Source organism: Candida albicans, chromosome 1, assembly GCF_000182965.3.
Source record: "Candida albicans SC5314 chromosome 1, complete sequence".
Classification (NCBI taxonomy): Eukaryota; Fungi; Ascomycota; class Pichiomycetes; order Serinales; family Debaryomycetaceae; genus Candida; species Candida albicans.
In genome coordinates, this window is record NC_032089.1 from 1,849,681 (window position 1) to 1,874,635 (window position 24,955).

The window sequence follows — 24,955 nt, forward strand, 5'->3', positions numbered from 1 at the left end:
GAGTCACTATTACACAAAACTCACCACCCACACACGAGTGAAAAAAAAAAAGAAACACACTTCCTTCTATCCATTCACAGTTGTCAAAAGATTGTATTGGACCCAAACTTGTTATGTAGGAACTATGCATGACCAGATTGTTTTGTCTTCATACTGAGTAAGATTCAATGATAGTTATGAAAAGGAGAAAAGACTAATCCCTTGCCACCCACAGAGCCCTTTTCTTTTATCAAAGCTAGCTTATCTTTCCCGGAGGAGATTGAGAAGTAGACAGAAAAAAAATAAACGAAGTCAAAAATACACTTTCCTGTATAGACACAATCTTTTAGTATTTCTTGACCTCGGTTTTGTTTTACCGAGAATGCTATTACTATGACTCTGGTTATAGTCTTGCTGTTGTTAGGAAGACATCTAAATGGTCTCCCTTAATAATAATAATAATAAATATACTTTACATAGAAAACAGTTACAATATGGATCTTGCATATGATCTTAATCATGAATATCAGCGAAATCAAAACAAAAAAAAAAAGAATTGTCAACAGCCTTATGCCAAAAACATAAATCTCTGTTAGCACGGACCCTCCTATAGAGCTAACTAGTGTTTATACCACACAGTCTGCTAGTCTATAAGAACTTATATTTACAATCTATAATTTATTAAACTATACAGTTTTGGAGAAACGTCTATTGGTTGATCAATTGTGCAACTTGCTTGATTTCCGCTGGAGTGGTGCTACAACAACCACCAATAGCCTTAACATTTGGGAAAGCCAACCACTTTGCAACGCTTTTTGACCAAGTTGATTCTTGCAACACTTTCGAAACAAATTTGTGGACAGTAGTGTCATACACAAATCCCAAGTTGGGGTAAATAAAAAGAGGGAAGTCGGTCAAATATGTTGAGATTTGATCAACATTTTCATAACTGGTACAGTTAATACCAACGGCAACAAATCTTGGGTCATTGATTTCAGCAAACAATTGAGCTACTTCAATCAAAGATGTTCCATCACTCAAAGCAGATCCTGTTTGAGGATTAATTGAAATGAAAAATTCCTTCGAAGTGTACTTTTTTGCCAACCCAATTATAACCTTCAACTCTTGGAAGCTTGGAATAGTCTCAATGCATATAATGTCAACGTCGGAATTCTCGTAAAATTCAAACAACGGAGTGTGGTATTCAATCAACTCTTCGTCAGTAACACCTTGATAATCACCGTTATATTCTGATCCGTTGGCAAGCAAAGTAGCATAAGGTCCAATAGACCCAGCAATAATAACATCGTCTCGACCAGATTTCTTGACGGCGTTTTTAGCAACATTCAAAGCCAGGTTCCAAAGAGCAATGGCTTGATCCATATCGTAGCCAATATATTTATGCAATGACGCATATGATGTTTGGTATGTTGAAGTAATAATCATGTCGGCGCCAACATTGATATAATCTAAATGGACCTGTTCCACCAACCCAGGGTTCTTGATCAAAACTTGACCAGACCAAAGTGGGCTGCCGCTTGGGAGATAGGTGGAAGTTGTTGGTAATAATCTTTCCAACTCAGTACCTAAAGCACCGTCGATGACTAATTTTCTTTTTTCTAAAATATCCTGAACACGTCCCATTACTGTTGAAGTAAGATAATCAGTTGAATGATTTACCGAAGAAGAATAAGGAATAAGTTATTAGTATTGAAATTTTTTTTTTTTCAACAATGATGAAATGGATGTATGTATTAGTCATAACCCAACGATATGTGGCTAGTACTTCAATTAGGAATGGTCCGGTATATAATGAAATCAAGAAATTAGAAGAGAATTTTGTTTTCTGTTTGCCGTGCGCTGTTGTAGGATTGGTAAGGTGAGAGAGAGAGAGAAAGTAATAAAGAGTTATGCAATTTTTCGCCTTGGTTCACGCAATTTCTTTCCTTCTCAGTTTGATTTTCTCTTTCTTTTTTTTTTTTCCTGCTGTTTGGTAATTGCATTGTGGAAGACTTGAAAAATAGACCATCGGTTCTGCGATACATTCCCAGCACTGCTTTAATCAACTAAAACAAAACAAACATACATACAGTGAGGTAAAACAGAAGGTATGGAGTTTTCAAATAAAAGATCAAGAGACGACTTTGAACAAGATGAAGGTCAATTCCACGATGGTCCTAGCCATGATAGTTTTGACCATAAACGACACCATATTGACCCAGCACAGGAATTGATAAATAATATATGTAAAGACATTCGAAGATTGGGTGAAGCAGGTGATATCGAGAACTTGATTGCTGACACAAACTATATTTCCAACCCTATAGTTGCTGAATTTGAGAAAATTGACAACTTGAGAAACTCCATCTTGTCAACTATTTATGCATTAATAACTGAACAACCTCATAAAATCAGTGCTATTGCAAACTTGATATTGATTTGTAACGCCAAGAACTTTGTCATTGCCAAATATGTGATTGAATATTTACATTCAAAGATGCAAACCATGTTGGATTCTCAAGAAGGCTCAGTGTTTAATGATATTAAGAATATATTGAAATTTTTGAGCACATTGACACCAATTATCGAAGATAACGGAATTATCCAAATCTTCAAACAATTTTTAAATTTTGCAATCGAATTACAAGAGCAAACTGAAGTTAGAAATGGTTTAGCCCAAGAGATATACTATAATGTTTTGATTGCCATACCATACGTACTTAGTAATGATAATTCTGACGATTTGAAAAAAAGTATCAATGAGTTGATTGAATTGGCTAGAAATTTTAAAATCGTTGCAGAGTCTGCCACTGTTTTACTTCCATTTGATACAAGAATGGGGAATTTCGAGTTGCCATATATTCCAAAGCAAATGGTAGATTTAATTTTGCCAGCACTCATAAAGTTACAGAATGATGACTGGAATTTTAGATTGTTTCTTGATTTCAAGACTCATTTGGATCCAGTAATTCAATCTGCTTTAGAAAACAACTCGATTTCTAGTGAGTTAGTCAAACACAAATTGCCTCAGTTATCGTTTCCAAGTGTTGAGAATGCCAGTTTCAAGTCAACGTCAATTGATAAATTATGGAATGATAATCCACGCTACTTGTTCCAAGTGTATAACAACACTACAGAGTATGAAACTGTTCCTCCAATCGAAACATATTTAGGATTGTTTTTCAAAGATATCGCTTTTGATATTTTGACCAATCTCTCCTTCAACAAAAATGAAACTGCAATTGAACTTAGTATTTTGGATATGTTTTTCGATAATAAATTGTTTGCTCCACCGGGTACGAGCATTGATCAATTGAATGCCATATATGAGGACAACAAACTGGGAACTAATGATCCGTCATTATCAACTTGGAAAATTGAAGATGTTGCCGTTGAAAGTATTCTTACTATGATTTTCCAATTACCCAACCCATTGGAAGTAGAAATTTACTATTACACCGTTTTGATTTCGTGTTGTCGTGAATCACCAGAATCAATTGCCCCTGTGTTTGGTCGTGCCATTAGATATTTCTACAATCACTTGGAGACATTAGATTACGAACTTAAAATACGATTTTTAGACTGGATGAGTATTCAGTTGTCGAATTTTGAGTTTTCTTGGAAATGGGAAGAATGGGTTAGTGACTCTAAGAAATTAAAAGATCTTAAATACCACCCCAAAAAGAATTTCATCAAAAATTTAATTGCCAAAGAGATTAGATTATCAAATAAGAAAAGAATAAAGGATAGTTTTATTGATATAGTAGACGGTGAAGTTGTGAATTTAGACGAATTTTATCAATACTTGGATATCAGTATGGTTCCAGATGTGAAATCTTATATCATCTCATACGACACAGAATTATATGGTGAAAGTCTGCGTGACACATTAATCCAGTTGTATGAACAGAAACAGGAACAGCTTAATTCCAAATCGAATATTGGTGCTCAAAACGAAATATTTTTCAACTTTACTAATTCAGAACTACCATTTCATGAAACAGCATCTAAAGTTTATGATTTCATTCTTACGCATTGGAAGTCAAACACTGATTTCAATGAGTTGTACAAATCAGTTCTTGAGTCAATAACTGCCCCTAACAATGAAAGGTTTGCCATCAACTTGATTATACAAACGTATGCCTATATTGGATCAAGATCCATTTATTCTGTGGTCAGTATTTTGAGTAGAGATATCAACAAGTTGAAATTCTTGAGTGGCGCTCCAATTGATTATGTTGGCGACGAGGCACGTTTTGAAGATTTGCATTTTACCGAAGAAGAAAAACAAAATAGACAGAATTGGATCATTGAAGCTGTTTTCAGAATTTGGATTCATCAACCCCAAGTGGTGTTTTTGATCTTGGAGTATTTAATCGAGTTTGGAATCATTGATCCAAAATATATATTGGTAAAGGCATTGGAATCTAACTTGATTATCGATAATGTATCATGTATGGAGTCGATTAATAGAATATTGAGCAAGGCTGAACTGAAAGAGTTGATCATACAATTATTCACTGCCATTATTGATAATTTGAACAAATTAGAGTTGGACAAAGAGAAACGTGTCGAAATCGAGGAAGTCACCGAATCAAACGCTACAGAAGTCGATAAACAATGGTTGTTTTATGAATACTTGGGTTTATTGAAATCGTATTACAGAAAGTATATCATTGGTGATGTAGAGTGTCACGATAAAGTTAAAGAAATTGTCGGACAATTGGAAAATGCACTGGCTAAAGACGAAATTCTTAAATGGTTTGGCTAAAGATGCATTTTTAGAGCTTGTAATATAATGTATAGTATATAAGTAAGAGTAAATAGTTAAAAGAAACTGATACATTCGAAGAATAAAATAATATACAGAAGAAATAGAATTCTGATGTGTGTTCATGCAAGATAACTCATACTTATGCAAATCTCGATAGAGTTTTTTTGGCTTTCTTCTGTTTTCTAAAGATCTCCTGACCTGACATGCATAAGATCAGTTTGTTTTTGGTTTGGTTCGGTAGATATGGACGACGCTGAAAAAAAAGAACCACCACTCTCTGGACGAACGAAGGTGGTATCAGTCAACGAACCAAAAAAAAAAAAAAACGAAGGACCCATTTCTATCTTACCTTTATTCTTTTAAGTTCTTATTGATTAACACTTAGTATGACTTTAGATACCATTGATAACACTTTAGCAATCGAGGTTAAAAACCTTACTTACGAATTCCCAAACAGCAAAAAGATCGGGTTACAAGATTTCAATTTAGCCATCCCCTGGGGCACAACGAACTTGGTAGTGGGACCGAATGGTGCCGGAAAATCAACATTATTACGTATATTAGCTGGGAAAACATTGATCAAGAAAGGCCATCTCAAACTTGGTGGATTTGACCCGTTTCATTTTTCATCTCAACGTCACGAACAAGCCAACTCCGATATTAATAATTATATAACATACTTGGGCACAGAATGGGCAACTAATTCCATCATTAAAAGGGATATACCTGTCAACTTGTTACTTGCTTCTATTGGCGGAGAAACATATCAGGATAGACGCAATTTGTTAATTGACATATTGGATATTGATCCAAGCTGGTCAATGTTGAATATAAGTGATGGAGAGAGACGTCGAGTGCAGATTGCCATGGGGTTGGTGAAGCCTTGGAAGTTATTACTTTTGGATGAAGTCACCATTGATTTAGATGTTGTAGTCAGACTGAAGTTGTTGAACTATTTGAAACAAGAGTGTCAGGAGAGAAACTGTACTGTTGTGTATGCTACTCATATATTTGATGGGTTGGGGCATAAGTGGTGTGATAGAGTGATACATATAGATGCTGGTCTTAAGTTGAATGATGTGAAAATCAAAGACATAGAGTTTGTGAATGACGATGGTCGAGTTGAAGTTGGCGACGAAAAGATCATTGTAAGCAAAGCTGAATCCTTACATCCATTGGCATTATTCTGGTTAAATAAGGATCTAGAAAGAAGAGGAACCAGAGATGACGAAAAATTGAAAATGAGTAAACGACACAACGATTACGTCAATTCCAGAGATGGTAAATATTTTGATGCTGACGACTCAAAACTTGCACAATATTTCAAAAGCACAAGAAGCAGCAAATAGATAAAACGAAATTGATCATTAAGTATGTATATGCATAGTTATGTAAATTAAAAAAAACAAACATAGATCTCTAATAATTGAACTATATCGATACTTCTTGCTCTAGTATTAGAAAATCTTTCATTTCATTAGCTTGCTGTAACCGCCTTTCTAGCAACCAATTTCTATAATTTAATTCGATTTCAGCTTCAGTGGTTCCAAATGTACTATCAAAATCTGTTGGAGTAGATTCTGGTTTATTGACTTTCAACCGCACAGATTCGCGTTGTAAAGATACAGGGCTCCCTGCTAACCTTTTCTTTGATGAAATCACTGAAACTGGTTGTTGTTTTATCGGTGATTTGTTTATTATGTTTGGTGATGTTTCTTGTAGTGGCATACCCCTTTTTTGGGAGTTCAAAGCAGTAATATTACGTGGGAACGAATTAGTGAAATTTTCCAGAATACTAACCATATTATCCATCCAAATGGTTAGCTATATGTAGATATATCCTTAGTCTTTTGTTGATGGTTATATCAAATTGATCTTCAAGAAAACTGAATAAAGAAGTATAATGTATTTTTTAAGCAAATAGAGACCCAAAAACCACAACAACAAAAAAAAAATTTGCGAACTGTAAACAAACAAAATCAGAGTAACTCAGTTGTGCTCTTCTTTTTTCTGTTTGCCCTTTTGTTTCTCTATCACTTTTGAAACACGTACTTTCTTTCTTTACAATGTATTTTTCTTAATCAATAATATCCCTGTCTTGTTGTCTGTAGTTCTTTGTTCCCTTTTTTTTTAATTGTATTATCTCTACTTGATTTATATTATGTCTAGAGTCTTACACACATCTTTTTTATTGATTGGAACACTGTTTGGCGAAACAGCCCAACACATCAAACGAGATCAAACCTAAAGATAGGTTTTAGAAAAAAACTAATTATATATTTAATGATAGATATTCAATATCTCATGTATGCCCTATTTCCAATATCCTCTATCTTCTAGTATCGCCGACCTATAAAATAGTACACTTTTTCGATTTTTTAATTACAGGAGGTTCTAATGCAGCTACTATAGCCTCGTCAAACACTGTTTTCAATCCTCTTTGAGTCAATGCAGAACACTCAACATACTTGACAGCTCTCAATTCCTTAGCCAATTTTTCACCCTGTTCCTGGGTGATTGGGGACAATTTTTGTCTGTGCAATCTCTGTAAAATAACATCATCGTTTCGTAAATCAGTTTGGGTACCGACAATAATTATTGGCACACCGGGACAATGGTGATGAACTTCTGGGAACCATTTTTCTTTAACATTTTCAAACGAAGCAGGAGAAATGACGGAAAAACAAACAAGGAATACATCAGTCGATGGATATGACAAAGGCCTTAATCTGTCGTAATCTTCTTGACCAGCAGTATCAAATAATCCCAAGGTAAATGGTTCGTCTCCTATCATCACGGTTACAGCATAATTATCAAAAACAGTAGGAACATAATCAGCTGGAAATTTACTAGTGGTATACGAGATTAATAAGCAAGTTTTACCAACGGCACCATCACCGACAACAACACATTTTATAGTTTGCATGATATATGGATATATTAATTATTTATGAGCTGAATACTTTTCTCTTGTGCTAAAAAAAGAAAAAACTGAAAGCAAAAGTGAAAACTAAAGTAAAAATAACAATAAAAATAGATTTAGGACGAGAAACCTGTATGATTATAGGAACTAAAAAGTGGGTAAATCAGTCTTATTAACAAATCAAATGAACGAGTAACGCTGTTATTTTTAAAATAGTATTGAATAAAACTTTTGTTGAAGATATTGGTAGAAGGATGAAAGTTGGTTTGGTTGTTGAAAGATCTTTCGTTATCGTGTGTTGTGTTTTTTTTTAATGAACAAATTTTTTTCTTTTCTTTCTTTAATTCTCAAGAGTTTGATTTTTTTTTGGGTTTTATGTATGCCTTGTCTTTTATTTGTTTGTTCCTCTAGTATCACTCTTGCTAAGATATCTATCACTCTCAGTAAATTACACTACTTTCGTTTCCTTTTAATTATTACACCACAGTAACGAATCACATTTGTGAACAATTAATTAACCGAATATAGAATTTTGATCTTTATTCTTTTTCATTTTCCTTAAACTGTATCTTTTTCCCACTCGTCTGTTTTTGTTATTAATCTCAAAACTAGCTGTGATTTTGATAAAGTACAATATCCCTTCTTTTGCAAATATCGGTAGAAACCCGGCTAGTGTTGTAATAAACCCTACACAGTCGTAAATTCCTATCATCTACGCGGTATTGACCTGTCAAAAAAAAATTTTTTTTTGTACATTAATTATTAAGCATATTAGTAAACTATTTCATATTCATAAACCCATTATCACCTTGCATTAAGTCTAAATTACTGGTAAGGACGCTTGGAAGATTATCAGTATCTATTAATTTATTAGTTAAAGTCCCACTGGGATCGAATTTGGTTATTTCGGCATCAATTTCATTATCATCTACAATGGCTGGACCCCCACCAAGGAAATCCATCATCATATGCATACCACCGGCTCCACCTGCGTACTCTTCCACATTAACAGGCAAAACTTGCGAAACACCTTCTAAAAACCATACTTTGTCTTTCATTTCGGTTGTAAACGAGCGGAGCAACTTATAATAACTTCTCATTATCCGCATGGCCTTGACATCTCCAGACATTAACAACCCCATAAATTGCTTGTCCAAAAGTGCTGGAAATGCAAATATACGTAAAATAAAGTCAGACTTGTATCTCTCCTTGTGCAATTTATTCAAATACGCCAAAGTTATCAAATATGGAGAGTCCAAAAGCACTGGAAACAAATCTGCAATATCTGCATCGTGACATTCTAAATCCGTATAATAAGCCGAATTCTCACGGTCAATTCCTTTCGACTTATTCATGTTCACACCTTGGTTGATAATGTCGCCTAAATCTCCCAAGTCGACAGATATAAACTTGTAGAATCTCGATGCTTCTGTTAATGGCCAAACTGCTGTCAATATGGTAGCGGCTCCCTTGACATGGAATATCCATGCAGAAGCTGGCAAAGACTTGGGAGACGTTGACGAAGGGAACGAGGCATTGGCTAACGAATCCATAATTAATATCAAGGCACTGGCAACCAAAGCATCAGTATTGTCTGCATTTATATTCAACACGGCTTCTCGTAGCAATCTCAAAGCATCCCCACGATGACATGTAACACATTGGTCTAGACCTTTCTCTGTTCGTGACAAATGTGTGGCACTAAAGGCAAGTATCGAATGCATCAAAAATGGATGCTCAAAAGCCAACTTGGGAATATCGCAGTTCCATATATTGGTATCAGATATACCAGCTCCTGTAATAGTATTGGCCACCACAGATGTGTAATGAAACATCAACTTCAAGTCAAGCATATTGAGGTTTGACCGCATCCCTTGAGTTAAAGGGTCACTTAGTGGATTTGCAGGAATGGACATATTAGGTGATATGTTAGGTAACGATTTATCACTACTGCGACCAAATGGATCAGAATTACTAGGGCAGCCAGGGTAGCTCATGCCGGGTGATCCCAGAGTTGTGGCAGGGATTGAGGACTGAAGAGTTTCTGGTTGTGGTTTACTCCTAGATGGCATATTTGCTTGTTGATGAGAACTAGTGGTTGTTGCAGCCCCCATGGAAGTTATCGGCACTGTAGGCTGCGGAGGCATCTGTGTCTGTGACTTTCTTTGATTAGATTCTTTGAATTCGGAATTTGTTGTAGGAGGAACAGTGGTGGCAGCAGCCAGACCTAAAAAACTAGCAGCTATATTACTTGCTGCTGGCGAGTCCAAAAGTGACCCCAAATTACTCAAGTCGATGGGCAACTGTGCTAATGAAGCTAAATTGGATAGACTGGCCAAGTTTCCAAGACTTGCTAAATTAGATAAGTCACCTAACCCAGAAAGATTATTAACTAAATGGGCCACATTCAAGTTATTCAAATTACCTGCACTCAAAAGTCCTGAAGACAAAGCACTAAGTGGATTAGTTGGAGGAATCACCGGCTGAGTTTTGATGTCTTGAGAATGATTAGGACTAGGGGTCAAGGATGGAGTTGCTTGTTGAGTAGTTGATTCCGAGTCGGATGCAGCTGATACAGTGGAAACTTTTCTTTTTCTCTTCTTTGATGGGGGTTCATTATTGGCAATATCCTTTTTCGTATTTAAAATATTCTCCAAAGGTTCGTGAAGATAACCACAATCCAATTTCAATTTGGTACAGTTGCCACATACAGGTCTCTGTTCATCACATTTGACGCGTCTCTTTTTGCATGTCGAGCATCCGTTTCTTGATTTTTGATGGTATTTTCTTTTCCCAGTAGAAGATTTAGACACTTTCTTAGGAGGCTCAGAGTTATTTGTCTTGAGATTTTCATCAGACGAGAACTCAGATGTATTCAAAGTTGAATTTGGTGATTCTTGTTTCACTGTCATCATCATAAATGGCTTTTTTGTTGAAAAAAAAAATTTAAAAAAATAGAAAGGTAGTAATAGTGGTTGAAAACTATATCTTCAATGAACTTGATTCAAAGAACTTCACTGTGATTCTCTGCAGTTATGGTATAAATAAACTTGATGTAGTAATAAATTAAAGAAAAAGGGAAAGAAAAAAGTGTTTAATGATATCAAATCAAAATATAATTCAAATTATCAAATATATGTTAACCAAAAATAATAAAATGAAAAGGTGGCTATGGCAATCTCATAAAATAGGGGTTGCAATGGAATTGGGTAATGTGTGTGTGATTTTTCAATATTCCAGGAATCTTTAAAACAAAATAATGGTCTGTATTGGAAAGCTGAATAACGTAGATCAATGTTTTGTACTATTGACGTGATGTAATTAAGTATAAATGTTTGTGTTGTAAAGTCGTATAGCTCGTTCCTAATGGTTAGTTTATTTTTTCCTCAGCTTCGTTTTTTTTTTGTTAGTAACTATCAACAACACTCTAATTTCTGTCGCTGAAAATTCCTGTGATTATAAAAAAAACTTGGGACTGAATAAGAGTAGATGCTTCTGAAACTAATGACATCAAGATCTCAAGACAATAGGAAGTCTACAACCTATTTATTTAAATGACACATTTTGCAGTATATCCCTTTCCTTTCAAAATAGTACGATTCTAGTAGTCATCATCAGGTGTGTGAGAAACAGATCGAACACCTCCTGATATACCAACACCCATAATTACTTTCCCCCCTCTTCTGCTTCTGCTCCCAACAAATTATGCAGAATGTGCGGCTCAGAATTTTCTTGAAATTTTTGCACTAACATTTGAAACATTTGCACTACCTTGCACTTCTTTTTTTCTCTGGTACAATTCTTACAATTGATCCATTTCTGGTTGGTCAAGGTAAACCTTTTCAGCATAGATAAATATCAATCATGTCAGCGGTGAAACCATTGTGGTACAGATGGGCACGTGTTTATTTTGCAGGAGGATGTTTAGTGGGTACAGGTGTTTTATTCTGGTATACCATTCGACCAACAGATGAACAATTAATAGCCAGGTTTTCTCCTGAAGTAAAAGCAGATTATGAAAGAAATAAAGAGTTACGACAACAAGAACAGAAAAGATTGATAGAGATAGTAAAAGAAACTTCTTCATCAAGTGACCCTATTTGGAAAGCTGGCCCAATAGGATCTCCGTTTGAAAAGGAACAACGGAACTTGAGTATGGAGTTGGTTGATGCCGAGTTATTCCACAAGACAAAGCACGAGGAACAACAGAAACAAGAGATAGATAGAGCAAACGAAGAATCTAAGGAAGCAGAAAGGTTGATGCAACAAAATAAAAAGCCATGGTGGAAGTTTTTTTAAATTTTAATCTTGTGTTTATTCTTGTATATACTATTTTTGCATAATTCATTTCGTATTTATCGCTTTTACCTACCCCAGAACCCTCTATCTCGAGACAACGACAGGAGTATTGATGCACTAATCGTACTTCCATTGGAGTTGACGTTTTTCTGACTGTTGGCTTCATCCACAGCAGCAACTATTCGATTAATGTTGGTGTCGATCACCATCCCGCCTTGCACGATTTCTTCTAACACAGTTTGTAGTACTTGCCAGCCAAATACCAAATCCAACTCACACACATTAGAAAAACACTTGTCCAAACACTCCACAAATACTTGGATCAAGTCCAATATCCCCAACTCGGACTCTTGATCGTCAACAATAAATACAAAATATAAAGTGGCGTAGTGACGATAGATTACCTTGATATCATCCAAATCTTCCAAAAGAGAGGGAGGGGTAATAAACGAACACTCTTGTGCTGATCTAGTAGATATCAACAGGTGCACTTGTTGCAAGAGCAATTTCTGTGTTGGAATATCGACTTTGGTATAGAATTTCATTAGTCTCGGAAGACCATCATTATTGACTATCCAATGATTATGTTAGTACTAAAGTAGACCACAAATAAAATTCACGAGTTTACTAAGTACATACATATTAAAACGGAATGAATCATAGTTTCTCGATTGTAAAGCTCTCAAGCTGTTAGAATTGTTGTTGAGGCTCAAAGGCGTCTTTTTTTTTTCCACCATTCGCAATTATCTCCCACATAATACTGGGTATCAACTTTTTTTGTTGTTTCCGATTTTTTTCTTCAATTCTATCTCTCCGGTTATACCACCAACTACTCCAACCCCATTTTATTATCAGATGTCATTAGCCGAGGCAAAGAAATTGGACAAAAAGTTCCCAACTTTTAAAAATGAGTTTGCCATACCAACTTTTGGATCATTAGGTATCAAAAATAATAAATATGAGTCATCAACTGAGTCTATTTATTTATGTGGAAACTCTCTTGGGTTGATGCCTAAGAATACAAAGAAAGCTATCAATGATGAATTGAATGCATGGGTTGAACGAGGGGTTGAGTCTCATTTCAATCATCCTGACAAACTGTTAACACCGTGGGTAGACATCGATTTACCCTTATTACCATTAATAGCCCCCATTGTTGGTGCAAAGGAAAACGAAGTTGCAGTTATGGGTTCTTTAACAGCAAACTTGAATGCATTGTTGATCCATTTTTACAAACCTGAGGGGAAAAGAACCAAAATTTTATTTGAAAAACAAGCATTTCCTTCTGACTACTATGCATTTTTGAACATTGTTAAATTGTTCGGATACGACGAGAAACATTTGATTCAATTGGAAGTTCAACCTGGTGAAACTTATATTAAAACAGAAAGAATAATCAAGGCTATAGATGAGAACCTGGATGAATTGGCTCTAGTGTGTTTTCCTGGTATCCAATACTACACTGGTCAATTTTTCAAGATAGAGGAAATAACTAAATACGCTAAGGAAAAGAGCCAACAAATTAAAGTTGGGTGGGATCTTGCCCATGCAGTTGGGAATGTTCCATTAAATTTACATGATTGGGGAGTAGATTTTGCTGCTTGGTGTTCCTACAAATATTTAAACTCGGGACCTGGAGCCATAGGTGGAATTTTTGTGCATGAAAAATACACTATAGAGAACAAGAAGAGCAGTTTCGTTCCTAGACTAGCTGGTTGGTGGGGCAATAACTCCCAAGAACGATTCAAAATGTTAGAAGAGTTTGATCCAATAAACTCGGCTCTTTCTTACAGACAGTCAAATCCTTCTGTTCTTGATGTTGTTGCTGTGAAGTCGTCATTGGAAGTGTATGCTAAAGTGGGTGGAGTATCTAAACTTCGTGAAAAAAGTGTTGCTTTGACTCAATTTTTACAGGATCTATTGACGAATTCCAAGTATTACATACCACAATCCAGTACATCAAACTCCAAATTTGGGTTTAAAATTTTAACTCCTTTGAATCCAGCTGAAAGAGGATGTCAATTGTCCATTATGTTTCAACCGCATTTCGATGAAAAGGACAAGAACGTCATGGAACGAGTTAATGCGTACTTGCATGATCATGCTATAATCTGTGACGAAAGAAGACCAGATGTAATCAGATTAGCCCCATTGCCGTTATACAATACTTTTGAAGAGACTTTTATTGCTGTCCAGAGATTATTTGAAGCCCTAGATAATATCTCTAAAGAATATATGTAAATAGACGTTAGCATCGATTAATAAAATGTGCAATTAAAAAGAATCAACGCGTCTAAGTTAGTCTCCGTTCATCTCTTCACCAGGTGCTGTATCCCTTTTTCTTTGACTGCAGCTCAGTGATTAAGAGTAAAGATGGGTAAAAAATTATCATTTAATTAGTTCATATATTCAAGATGTTCCTATAAAAGAAAAAAAAGCACCAGCTTTTTTTTATTTAATCAGAGGCAAACTTACAATTGAGAAGCCTTTTGGAAATCTTTACCAGCGTAGATAGCTTCAGAACCTAATTCTTCTTCGATTCTCAAGATTTGGTTCAATTTGGCCAATCTTTCAGATCTGGCTGGAGCACCAGTCTTGATTTGACCAGATCTTAAACCAACTGACAAGTCAGCAATGAAAGTATCTTCGGTTTCACCGGATCTGTGGGAAACCATGACACCCCAACCAGCAGCGTAAGAATCGTTAGCAGCTTGTATAGATTCAGTCAAAGTACCAATTTGGTTAACCTTCAACAACAAAGCATTAGCGGCTTTCTTTTCAATGGCAGTCTTGATTCTGGTAGGGTTAGTGACAGTCAAATCATCACCGACAATTTGGATCTTGTCACCAACTCTTTCAAAGAAGTGGACCCAAGCATCCCAGTCATCTTCAGCGAATGGATCTTCAATAGAAACAATTGGGTATTCGGAAATCAATTGTTCATATAAGTCAGCCAATTGTGGGCCAGACAACCATTTAGATGGGTCGGATTCTGGGTTTTTAAAGTCCAAGTCGTATTTACCGTCCTTGTAGAATTCAGATGAAGCAACATCCATGGCAATACCAACCTTACCTTTGTAACCGGCTTTGTCAATGGCATCCATGATCAAGTCCAAAGCTTCCTTTGGAGTTTTGATATCTGGAGCAACACCACCTTCGTCACCGACGTTACCAGCGGATTGACCGTATTTCTTCTTGGTCAAAGATTTCAAGTTGTGGTAAACTTCTGAACCAATTCTCAAAGCTTCAGAGAAAGTGGAGACACCAGTTGGGGCAATCATAAATTCTTGGAAAGCTAAAGCACCACCAGCATGGGAACCACCGTTCAAAACGTTTTGGAATGGAACTGGCAAAACGAATTTACCTTTCTTGGCATTGGAAATGTTGGCAATGTGTTTGTACAATGGAATGCCTTGAGCAGCAGCGGCAGCATTGGCAGCAGCCAAAGAAACACCCAAGATAGCATTGGCACCCAATTTGGATTTGTTTGGAGTACCGTCCAAGGACAACAAGAATTCATCAATCTTAGCTTGGTCGACAACATCGATCTTGGCTTTTATTAAAGCTGGGGCAATGATGTCATTAACATTGGCAACGGCTTTCAAAACACCTTTACCTAACCATTTGGATTTGTCACCATCTCTCAATTCCAAAGCTTCGTGGACACCAGTAGAGGCACCAGATGGGACAATTGATCTGAATAAACCTTTGTCGGTGGTGAAATCAACTTCAACGGTTGGGTTACCTCTGGAGTCGTAGACGTATCTGGCGTGGATTTTAGTGGCGTAAGACATTGTTGTAATATTCCTGAATTATCAATTGATGATTGAATGAAGAATTAAAAAAAAGGGAGAAAAGGAAAGAAATAGAAACAGAAAAAAAAAGAAAAAACAGGAATTGGAAAATCAGACTTATTTTATATTAATTGGAGTCTAAAAGATCTTACTGTGAGCAAAATTGTCAATCAACAATAAAGGGAGTAAGGTGGTTGAAAAATTCAGAAATGAAATAACCTGACGGCGCGCATACACAAAAACTTACTATGGTGGTGGTGGGTGGGCTACTCATATGCAGTAGTAGACATATAATGAATGGAACACAACTTCCCGATGCACTTTTTTTTTTTTTTTCTGTTGCCCTAGTGTGGTTATGTTCTATGCAATGAAGAGAGAAATCTGGCCAACATCAGGTGAACGCAGGAAAAGTATGTCTGTTTGTACGTTTGTATAATTAGTGTGGATCACCTTATAGAAATCGTTAGTCAACTTTTGCAACGCATAAGTTCTAAAAAAAGGCATCACCTGTAAACAAATCTTGATCTCTTTTTTCTAAATCAAAAACAAAAACCCTAATTGAGAACCCACGGCTTAATGGAACTCATTTGTTTAGATCCGGGCCAGATTTATATGAAGTACAATTAAGCACCTTATCGAGTGAAGGTAGGTCGCTTTCCATCTCAATTGTAACGGCTTGCTGTCGACCCGGAGGACAATCATGGGCCGAAGGAGAAAATGTTTTAGTTGAAGATAGTTGCTACATCAAAAAGAGAATTTTTTTTGTGTAATTGTTAGCTGTAGTCATGTGATTTGAGCTATGCGCCGGGAATGTGGATTGTTGAGCGACATTGTGTATTATGCGACACCACTAAGAAACTAGAAGAGACATTTTTGGCTTTTTTCTGATGAACATTTTGTTTTGAAATTGATAGAAATATGACAGACCTTTCAAAACAAATAATCACGGTATTGCACAATCATGTCTACTAAAGATACAAATGATGTTAAACCCACAAGTTCCAAATCTAATGAGATAAGTCTGTCTGGAACAGCAACGCCAAAAAAGACGAGTTCAGTGCCAGCCAAGGAGGATCGAAAAGACACGACCAAGAAGGATATAGCGAATGAACGCACATCTTCATCAAAATCTAAAGATGACTCTGAGAAATACGTTGAATTGAAAAATAAACTAATCCAGCAAATTCTTAAGAAGCAAGAACTAACTAGAAAGCTAACCACGCTAGAGGATTCGATATATCAAAAAGAGATAGATTATTTCGAAGAGAGCCCGCTTGGTAATATCGTAAAAGGTTTTGAGAATTTCTCAAAGACTAGTGGTGGCGGTGGTGCAAATAAGAGAAAGATTGTCTATAGTGAAGATGATCACATATTTAGCCTCAGTTCAGTCAACTATATAAAAAGTTTGATGAAAAGACAGGGCCATACATCAAACGGGGGGTCTTCAAAAGACGATTTTGATGATTATGAAGATTCTGTTGATCCAACCACTGCTAGTGCAGGAAGTAAAGCTAATAGTATCGAGAAGAACGAGACGCCCAGTGGTAGTAGTGGCACACCTAGTAGAAAAAGAAAGGCAAGAGTATTGGAGGATTAGGACGAGTTGAACAAATAATAACAATCTATTCGATTATGTACATTTATAATATAATATCTATTTACATCTGAACCCAGTCTAATGATGGGTTTTTGAAGGAACAAAGTTGTAAGTCCATGGCTTGTTAGGTGGATAATCGGTAGGCACTCTCATCTCTATTGGGAAGGTAGTGAAACGTTTAGGGTTTTTAGCATTTGCAGCTTCGAACAATTCGGGACTTGTTTGCTTCAAATCTTCCATGGCATTGACAATGCTTTTATATTGCTTAGACAATTTTTCAGATTGTTGGGTTATTCTTCTTCGTTGTAACAACTTCCAAGCGTTCATAATGGTTTTATGTTTGATGAAATCTTCATTGCACAATTTCAAGAGCTTTGGTTGTTTTCTACTTGCTGATAAAACTGATAATTGGTTGACTATTTTTTGAGTTGCAATATTGAGCTCAGTTGCTTGTCTCTTCCCACGCACAAAGTGTTTTATCACATTTGATGTGGTTGTTGGCTTGTTTAATGGGTTAAACATTGTTCTGTTATTGGATTGATGGGGAATGGATCTAACAAATACTAAAAATTTTCATCAAATTCTGCTTTTTTTTCTTCTTGGTGTTTCTCAAGACGACACAACTATACAGTATAAATGTCGCACACAAAATCGTATTTCATTGAGACCGATAACTGAAACTGATAGCAAACTTCTTGAAAAGCACACATGGCCGCAACCACTTTAAACAATAAAGAGTTTTCTATTGAAAAGGGTTTCCTTTATTTTTATTTAAACAGGATACTTTATCATGAGTGAAAAAGACAAATTGAAACAGCAATATCAAGCAGAACAACAGGGATACTCTAGACCTGAAGCCCCTCCCCCACCATATGAAGAAATCCAATCGCAACAGAATCCTTATGGTGGAGAAACGAGACCACAGCAAGGATATGATAATAAACCATACCCAGATCAACTGTATCAACAACAACAACAACAGCAGCAGCAACAGCAAGTGCCAGACCCACTCAATGATCCTAATGTTTATAAAATACAGCCCGAAAAGGTGAATATAACTTTAGCACCTCCAGAACACTTGAATCCTCAATATCAAGAGTATCTAGCTAACGAACCAGACCGTTTTAAAAGAGGTGATTACCCAAACAAGTATTATAAACACGGCGCACCATTGAATGAGGGTCATGTTAATTCCAGCAATAAGAGTAATAAAGGATTCCCTGGTAGAAGTGGAGTTACCTACCATAGAGCTGCTAATCTGTAAATATAATCCAATAGTTTTATGTAATTACAGGTCTCAAATATAGTGTGAAATAATTAAATTTTTATGTATACATATATATATATATATATATATATTGTTCTTCCGCTTATAAAACATTGTCACCATTGTATGTCCACCCACCAAACTGTTTTTGAACACTTTCAGTCAAAAAGTCATCGACAACTGAATCCTGAGGTTTTTCATTTGTAAAATCGGGATCAAAATTGGACGTATCTAACAAATTTTCCACATTAGGTTTGAATGGTGGCAAATAGCTCTTATTCAATAACTTATTCCAGTCAATATCTTTGAAGAAAGGATGGCTCTTTATTTCCGATGCCTCGTCCAATCTCAAACTTGGATCCTTTTGCAACAATTTAATTAACAAGTCTTGAGCATCAGTTCCCTCTAAGAAGGCAGGGAATCTCAATGGGTTTTGCAAAATCTTCTTATACATTGAAGGCACATCATCATCGTAGAACGGTGGCAACCCCGTAAGCATTTCATACAAAAGAGTACCCAAAGTCCACCAATCAACACTTCTTGTATAACCTTGATTTAGTAACAACTCTGGTGCCAAGTATTCTGGAGTTCCACAGAATGTGTTAGTCTTATCGTCGTTACTCATGTTTAATTTACACAATCCAAAATCACATAGGGCAATATGACCTTGATAATCCAATAGGATATTTTCTGGTTTCACGTCACGATAAATCACATTCAATTCGTGTAAACTCTCTAACGCTGTCAATAATTCTGCAATATAGAACCGTGATCTGTCCATCGAGAACTTACCTTCACGTTGCAAGTGCCAGAACAATTCACCACCATTGATGAAAGACAATACCAAATATAATTTTTCGGGAGACTGGAACGAAAACTTTAACGGCACAATAAACGGGTTATTGATTCTTGCCAAAACAGTTCTTTCAGCTAAGGTATGGGTGACTTCCAGTCTTGACACAATATGTTGCTTACGAATAATTTTCAAGGCATAAATCTGTTTGGTATCTTTTTTCACAACTTGCATCACTTTCCCAAATGACCCTCTACCAAGAAGTTTCAATAAATCAAAATCCTCAATAGAAAGACGTTTCTTGGTTAAAGGCTTGAACTCTATCGTGAGCATGATTTCACCCATATCATTAGAAACAAGATCCTGTAAACCAGCATTGAAATTGGAAAACTTCAAGTATTCATGATTCATCAATCTGATTTGCTGAGTATGGCATTTAAGATTCAAAGGTAATTTAATGGTTCCAATCAACAAGTCTCCGATATTGTTTCCGCCATCACTGCCAGTTCCTTGACCCTGTTGGAAATTGGTGAACAAGTGTTTTTTACTGGTTTTCTCGTTCTCGGGTATTAACATATTTGGTAATCTAATGAACAAATTAAGATTCAAAAAATTAGACCCCATTGTCAGGTGTCCATTTTCCTGTTGAGATTTTTTGGAGACATCAAACGAAACAACTTGATTCCAAGTAGATTGGTTAACCGTGCCTCGTTGTGGCTCGATCACCAACACATTATTATCAAATTCAATAGTCAAATAAAGTAGCGACTTTACCATATTTTCGGCATTCGGGATAGTGATGATCGAAGGAAGAAAATTGGTTGCTATTGACCCTGGCAAGTAATCACCAATTTCGGTGTTTTCTTTTTCCAACGCAGACAAATTTTTTAGCAATTTCTGGCCAACGCTTTCGTTATTGGCATTGATAGCTAATGCATGTAATATCTGTTTGGTGTTGTTGATCTTTATAGGAAGTTGAATGTTTTGAGACCCATAGATTTTAACTGTTAATAGCCCTGGTGAGGCCGCTTGGGTCAGCTGATCCGACCCAGTGGAAGCTTGTCCCAATAATGAAGTTGCTTGTGATGATGATGGTGAAGCCCTATAGGAGGAGTTAGAGGTGGTGTCTGTAGCTGTTGTGGATAAAGGTGGTTCGCCACCGGCTTTATTATTGGAGCCCAAGCTTTTTTCTGGCGATCTATCCGCAGCAACCGTCAATTTGGAAACATCGTCAGCTAAATTGTTGACAGATATTGTATTTCTCGAATCAGTTGATTGTCTTGGAGTGGGACTGTCTTTTACTGAGGTGCTACTGTGTTGTGTTGATGTTGATGTTGAGGGTGACGCAGGTGCAGGTGAGGGTGTTGATGTGTCTGTTGTTGTAGTAGGGGTTTGCTGCTTCTCAGATGATGAAGTACCAAATTTCAATTTGTTTTTAAACTTGAACATAAATAGCAATAAATACCTATGGTTGATATGTATATTATAAAAAAAAAACTGTAACTGAACAGTCCAAATTACTAATTGTTGTAAAATTGGCAATATAAAAATGAAAACAAAAAAAAAAAAGCTTCGAGTTTAATAAAGAAAAAACGTCAAAGTTGTATTGAAAAAAGTGTATAAAGACAAAAACAAGAAATAATTCAAATTTATTAAAAAAAAAAAAGAATTAGAGGTGCGACTTTAAGTTAAGTATGGATGGGGTGGTGGAAAATGTGGATTTTTAGTCTACCGTTCTCGTCATCCATCCATCGTCAGTAATTCACTTTTCCGGCCATTACGACTAAAAAAAAATAGTAGAAGAGTTTGGGGCCAGTCACGCATGATTATTGTTGTTGAGGCGCACGAACATTTTGTTAAGCCAAGTATCAAATATGATATTTTAATCTAACTATGGTCAAAAGGGTCTAAAAAATCTTATTTCATTAATGCTTATTGAATTGGGGAAAATCGTATAATTTTAACTGTGAAAGCATTTGTAGTTTAAATAGTAAAAGAGTATTTATTTTTGATTGTATTTTACCCCCTTGTGCAATTACTATGATTGCAAAAAGATAATGACAGTTGTTAAACAAATTGTATATTTTTACATATATTTTATAGTTCAAACAAATTGTAAGTTGATGTATCTTTTATTTAGTTTTCTTTTGTTTGATTTAATTGGCTCAACTGCTTTGCAGCAAATGGCCCATACTTCAATTCAAGTTATATAATGTGGGTTTATCATAACCGACCTCTTTTAGTTGATTGAGTTCTTCAAAAGTCATCCTCCACTTTGTAGTTTTCCTTAAATTTCAAATAATCACTGTATTCCTTCAATCTAAGTTCTTTCCATTTTTCAAGAGCCTTCTTGTATTTTTCTTTATCTTCTTTACTGATTTGGTATTGCTGCTTTTCAGTTTCAGATAACGCATTCCATTCATCGGCTAACTTCTTCATAGTTTCGGTTAAAGAATCACCTCTAATGTAATTTTCTTGTACATATTTTGCAAACCCGTTGGCACCAAGTTTTGGTTTAGGAGTAAAATAGCTTTTGGCCTTTTCCCAATACGCATCACGAGCAGCTATCCATTTTGCCTTCTCTTCCTCGGGGAATTGATAGAATTCAGCAACTGAATCACCAGCACGCTTCTTTTGGAACATGGAATAAAAATTACCTGGTGCCAATTTATGTATCTTGCTTCTTGCTTTTTCTTCGAATTTTCTTTGTTTACTCAAAGTCTTGTGTTGAGTGGAAATATCTTTAATTTGTTGCTGCAAGTTCTTCTTAGCAGACCTAGCCTCATTGATCTTCTTCTGAAGTCTGATAGCCTTGGTATCGACTTTAGGAGGTTTGGTAGATTTTTTAGTAGTCTTTTTGGTTTTTGGTGATGCTTTGGTTGTGGATTTTTTAGTTGTTGTGGTTGCAGCTTTTGTTGCCAATGCTCTCATCAGAACCAATGATACAGCATTGTACCCAATTGGACTAATAGATGTTACAAATGATCTCAACATTATTAGATGAACAACTAAAATTGACTTTATACAGAATGTTACAAGATCTTAATGGATAAATATAGAATAGAAAAGTGGTGAGGAGTTTTTTTTTGTTTACACTTTGTCTCTGTTGTAAGAATTTTCTCTTACTTTTTTTGTTTCTCATAGTTTAGCAAATAATAAGGTGAGAAATTTGAGTTATATGTAACAATAACGTTGAAACCATAGAATTGGTTGTGCACACGACTGTTAGAAAGGCAACCCTTAAAAGAGTTCATTCATATAAGATAATGTAGCACTAATGCCTAGTCTAATATACTGGTGATGGTTTTTGGCAATTCGTTCATCTGCCGACTGACTGACTGTTTGATTGTAACTCTGCTTTGTTTGACATTTGTTTCATGAAGACACACAATAATGAGAAAACCAATACAAAGTATAATGGAGAATATAATATGGAATTTTATCCCACTAATATCTAGCCCAGGCCAATTTCACCTTGACTTAGTTGAGTCCTTTTTATTTTTAAGTATTTTTTGGTGATTTTGGTTTAAATTCTAGACATTGTATTCTTGCTTTACTTTGGTGAAATTCGATTATGTTCTCATATATTCTTTTTGCCATGATCTGGCTCTCAATCGCGAACTGAAAAAAAAAACTTCATCAAAAAAAAAAATTTTAATAAAGAAGTAAACTGTTTGATTCTATAACAACATTTAAAGTCAACTAAGTTCAGTTTACCATTTTCTTGTTAATCTTTTAGAATCATACAATAATGTTTTCAACTGCACGTTCAGATACATTATTTTTAGGAGCACAAAAGATAAGTGGAGACGATGTTCGTACTCAAACTGTACTTGCAGCTCAAACTGTCGCCAACGTCGTCAAATCATCATTAGGGCCAGTTGGATTGGATAAAATGTTAGTTGATGATATTGGTGATGTCACTGTTACCAATGATGGAGCCACCATTTTGTCTTTATTGGACGTACAGCACCCTGCAGGTAAAATATTAGTTGAGTTAGCCCAACAACAAGACCGTGAAGTCGGTGATGGTACCACAAGTGTCGTTATCATTGCTGCCGAATTGTTAAAGCGTGCACACGAATTGGTGAGACATGGTATTCACCCAACTACAATTATAAGTGGATATAGATTGGCTTTAAGAGAATCTATTAGATATATCAACCAAGTTTTGTCACAAAATGTCGATCAATTGGGCAAAGAAACTTTGATAAACATTGCTAAAACATCAATGAGCTCTAAAATCATTGGTTCTGATTCCGATTTTTTTGGAAAAATGGTAGTGGATGCTATGTTGGCCGTAAAGACCACCAACGGTAAAGGTGAAACCAAGTACCCTGTCAAAGCAGTTAATATTTTAAAAGCCCATGGTAAATCAGCCTTAGAATCTGTTTTAGTTGATGGTTATGCTTTGAATTGTACTGTTGCATCGCAAGCAATGGTAAAGTCAGTTAAAAATGCAAAGATTGCTTGTTTAGATATTAATTTACAAAAGGCAAGAATGGCCATGGGTGTGCAAATAAATATAGATGATCCTGACCAATTAGAAGAAATTAGAAAAAGAGAATATGGTATAATCATTGAAAGAATTCAAAAGATCTTGGCTAGTGGTGCTAATGTTATTTTAACCACAAAGGGTATTGATGACTTGTGTTTGAAAGAATTTGTTGAAAATGATTGTATGGCAGTTAGACGTTGTAAAAAAGAGGATTTAAGAAGAATTGCTCGTGCCACTGGTGCCACTTTGGTGTCATCCTTGTCTAATTTGGAAGGTGAGGAGACTTTCGAAACTTCCAATTTGGGATATGCCGAAGAAGTTGTTCAAACCAGAATCAGTGATGATGAATGTATTTTAATCAAGGGTACAAGGCAACACACTTCAAGTTCCATAATATTGCGTGGTCCAAACGATTTCTCCTTGGATGAAATGCAAAGATCATTACACGATTCCCTTTCTGTTGTGAAACGTACTTTAGAAAGTGGACACGTTGTACCAGGAGGTGGGGCTGTTGAAGCTGCATTGAACATTTATTTGGAAAATTTTGCAACAACCGTTGGCTCACGTGAACAATTGGCTATTGCTGAATTTGCAAATGCTTTATTGGTTATTCCAAAGACCTTGGCTCTGAATGCTGCCAAAGATGCTAGTGATTTAGTGGCTAAATTGAGAACTTACCATGCTGCTGCACAAATTGCTAAACCTGATGATGAAAAACGTAGAAAATACAAAAACTATGGGTTAGATTTAATCAATGGTAAGATCGTCAACGAAGCAACTAACGGTGTATTGGAACCAACAGTATCCAAAATCAAATCCTTGAAATCCGCTTTGGAAGCATGTGTTTCAATTTTAAGAATTGACACTATTATAGAAGTTCACCCTGAACCTCCAAAAGAAGATCCTCATGCTCATTAAAACTGGTAGTTTATTCTATGTGTATGGTGTTTAATAGATGTGAATTTTTTTGCAATAGCTAGAAGTAAGCGTGGCACTATTGATGCTAGAGTTTAATTTTAGAGGGGTTCGAT

At 35.8% G+C, this 24,955-nt stretch overlaps 16 protein-coding genes across 16 annotated transcripts; 7 read left to right on the forward strand and 9 right to left on the reverse strand. All coding sequences in view use genetic code 12, as the record gives it.

The window, feature by feature from the left end:
* Positions 1-687: 687 nt before the first annotated feature.
* On the reverse strand, positions 688-1,623 carry SAM4 (S-adenosylmethionine-homocysteine S-methyltransferase; the record flags this gene model as incomplete). Its single annotated transcript, XM_706781.2, has 1 exon — positions 688-1,623. One exon carries the CDS (start codon positions 1,621-1,623, stop codon positions 688-690), a length of 936 nt encoding a protein of 311 aa, XP_711874.2.
* A 466-nt stretch (positions 1,624-2,089) lies between these two features.
* Positions 2,090-4,750, forward strand: GCR3 (Gcr3p; the record flags this gene model as incomplete). The annotated part of the gene is made up of 1 exon (XM_706782.2): positions 2,090-4,750. The coding sequence occupies one exon, from the start codon at positions 2,090-2,092 to the stop codon at positions 4,748-4,750; it is 2,661 nt and encodes an 886-aa protein (XP_711875.2).
* A 389-nt stretch (positions 4,751-5,139) lies between these two features.
* Positions 5,140-6,102, forward strand: CAF16 (putative ATP-binding cassette family ATPase; the record flags this gene model as incomplete). Its single annotated transcript, XM_706783.1, has 1 exon — positions 5,140-6,102. The coding sequence occupies one exon, from the start codon at positions 5,140-5,142 to the stop codon at positions 6,100-6,102; it is 963 nt and encodes a 320-aa protein (XP_711876.1).
* Positions 6,103-6,184: 82 nt separating this feature from the next.
* CAALFM_C108440CA (uncharacterized protein) lies at positions 6,185-6,556 on the reverse strand (the record flags this gene model as incomplete). Its single annotated transcript, XM_706784.2, has 1 exon — positions 6,185-6,556. One exon carries the CDS (start codon positions 6,554-6,556, stop codon positions 6,185-6,187), a length of 372 nt encoding a protein of 123 aa, XP_711877.2.
* A 547-nt stretch (positions 6,557-7,103) lies between these two features.
* Positions 7,104-7,679, reverse strand: CDC42 (Rho family GTPase; the record flags this gene model as incomplete). Its single annotated transcript, XM_706785.2, has 1 exon — positions 7,104-7,679. One exon carries the CDS (start codon positions 7,677-7,679, stop codon positions 7,104-7,106), a length of 576 nt encoding a protein of 191 aa, XP_711878.1.
* Positions 7,680-8,455: 776 nt separating this feature from the next.
* On the reverse strand, positions 8,456-10,594 carry UPC2 (Upc2p; the record flags this gene model as incomplete). The annotated part of the gene is made up of 1 exon (XM_706786.2): positions 8,456-10,594. One exon carries the CDS (start codon positions 10,592-10,594, stop codon positions 8,456-8,458), a length of 2,139 nt encoding a protein of 712 aa, XP_711879.1.
* Positions 10,595-11,540: 946 nt separating this feature from the next.
* On the forward strand, positions 11,541-11,975 carry CAALFM_C108470WA (uncharacterized protein; the record flags this gene model as incomplete). Its single annotated transcript, XM_706787.1, has 1 exon — positions 11,541-11,975. One exon carries the CDS (start codon positions 11,541-11,543, stop codon positions 11,973-11,975), a length of 435 nt encoding a protein of 144 aa, XP_711880.1.
* A 65-nt stretch (positions 11,976-12,040) lies between these two features.
* Positions 12,041-12,636, reverse strand: APS3 (Aps3p; the record flags this gene model as incomplete). The annotated part of the gene is made up of 2 exons (XM_019475133.1): positions 12,041-12,546; positions 12,615-12,636. The coding sequence occupies 2 exons, from the start codon at positions 12,634-12,636 to the stop codon at positions 12,041-12,043; spliced, it is 528 nt and encodes a 175-aa protein (XP_019330678.1).
* Positions 12,637-12,830: 194 nt separating this feature from the next.
* On the forward strand, positions 12,831-14,216 carry CAALFM_C108490WA (kynureninase; the record flags this gene model as incomplete). Its single annotated transcript, XM_706789.2, has 1 exon — positions 12,831-14,216. One exon carries the CDS (start codon positions 12,831-12,833, stop codon positions 14,214-14,216), a length of 1,386 nt encoding a protein of 461 aa, XP_711882.1.
* Positions 14,217-14,446: 230 nt separating this feature from the next.
* Positions 14,447-15,769, reverse strand: ENO1 (phosphopyruvate hydratase; the record flags this gene model as incomplete). The annotated part of the gene is made up of 1 exon (XM_706790.2): positions 14,447-15,769. One exon carries the CDS (start codon positions 15,767-15,769, stop codon positions 14,447-14,449), a length of 1,323 nt encoding a protein of 440 aa, XP_711883.1.
* Positions 15,770-16,730: 961 nt separating this feature from the next.
* Positions 16,731-17,366, forward strand: EAF6 (Eaf6p; the record flags this gene model as incomplete). The annotated part of the gene is made up of 1 exon (XM_706791.2): positions 16,731-17,366. The coding sequence occupies one exon, from the start codon at positions 16,731-16,733 to the stop codon at positions 17,364-17,366; it is 636 nt and encodes a 211-aa protein (XP_711884.1).
* A 78-nt stretch (positions 17,367-17,444) lies between these two features.
* Positions 17,445-17,888, reverse strand: CAALFM_C108520CA (mitochondrial 54S ribosomal protein mL40; the record flags this gene model as incomplete). Its single annotated transcript, XM_706792.1, has 1 exon — positions 17,445-17,888. One exon carries the CDS (start codon positions 17,886-17,888, stop codon positions 17,445-17,447), a length of 444 nt encoding a protein of 147 aa, XP_711885.1.
* A 268-nt stretch (positions 17,889-18,156) lies between these two features.
* Positions 18,157-18,630, forward strand: CAALFM_C108530WA (uncharacterized protein; the record flags this gene model as incomplete). Its single annotated transcript, XM_706793.2, has 1 exon — positions 18,157-18,630. One exon carries the CDS (start codon positions 18,157-18,159, stop codon positions 18,628-18,630), a length of 474 nt encoding a protein of 157 aa, XP_711886.2.
* Positions 18,631-18,736: 106 nt separating this feature from the next.
* On the reverse strand, positions 18,737-20,875 carry CAALFM_C108540CA (serine/threonine protein kinase; the record flags this gene model as incomplete). Its single annotated transcript, XM_706794.1, has 1 exon — positions 18,737-20,875. The coding sequence occupies one exon, from the start codon at positions 20,873-20,875 to the stop codon at positions 18,737-18,739; it is 2,139 nt and encodes a 712-aa protein (XP_711887.1).
* An 807-nt stretch (positions 20,876-21,682) lies between these two features.
* GCF1 (Gcf1p) lies at positions 21,683-22,420 on the reverse strand (the record flags this gene model as incomplete). The annotated part of the gene is made up of 1 exon (XM_706795.1): positions 21,683-22,420. The coding sequence occupies one exon, from the start codon at positions 22,418-22,420 to the stop codon at positions 21,683-21,685; it is 738 nt and encodes a 245-aa protein (XP_711888.1).
* Positions 22,421-23,177: 757 nt separating this feature from the next.
* On the forward strand, positions 23,178-24,842 carry TCP1 (chaperonin-containing T-complex alpha subunit; the record flags this gene model as incomplete). The annotated part of the gene is made up of 1 exon (XM_706796.1): positions 23,178-24,842. The coding sequence occupies one exon, from the start codon at positions 23,178-23,180 to the stop codon at positions 24,840-24,842; it is 1,665 nt and encodes a 554-aa protein (XP_711889.1).
* Between the last annotated feature and the right edge of the window lie 113 nt (positions 24,843-24,955).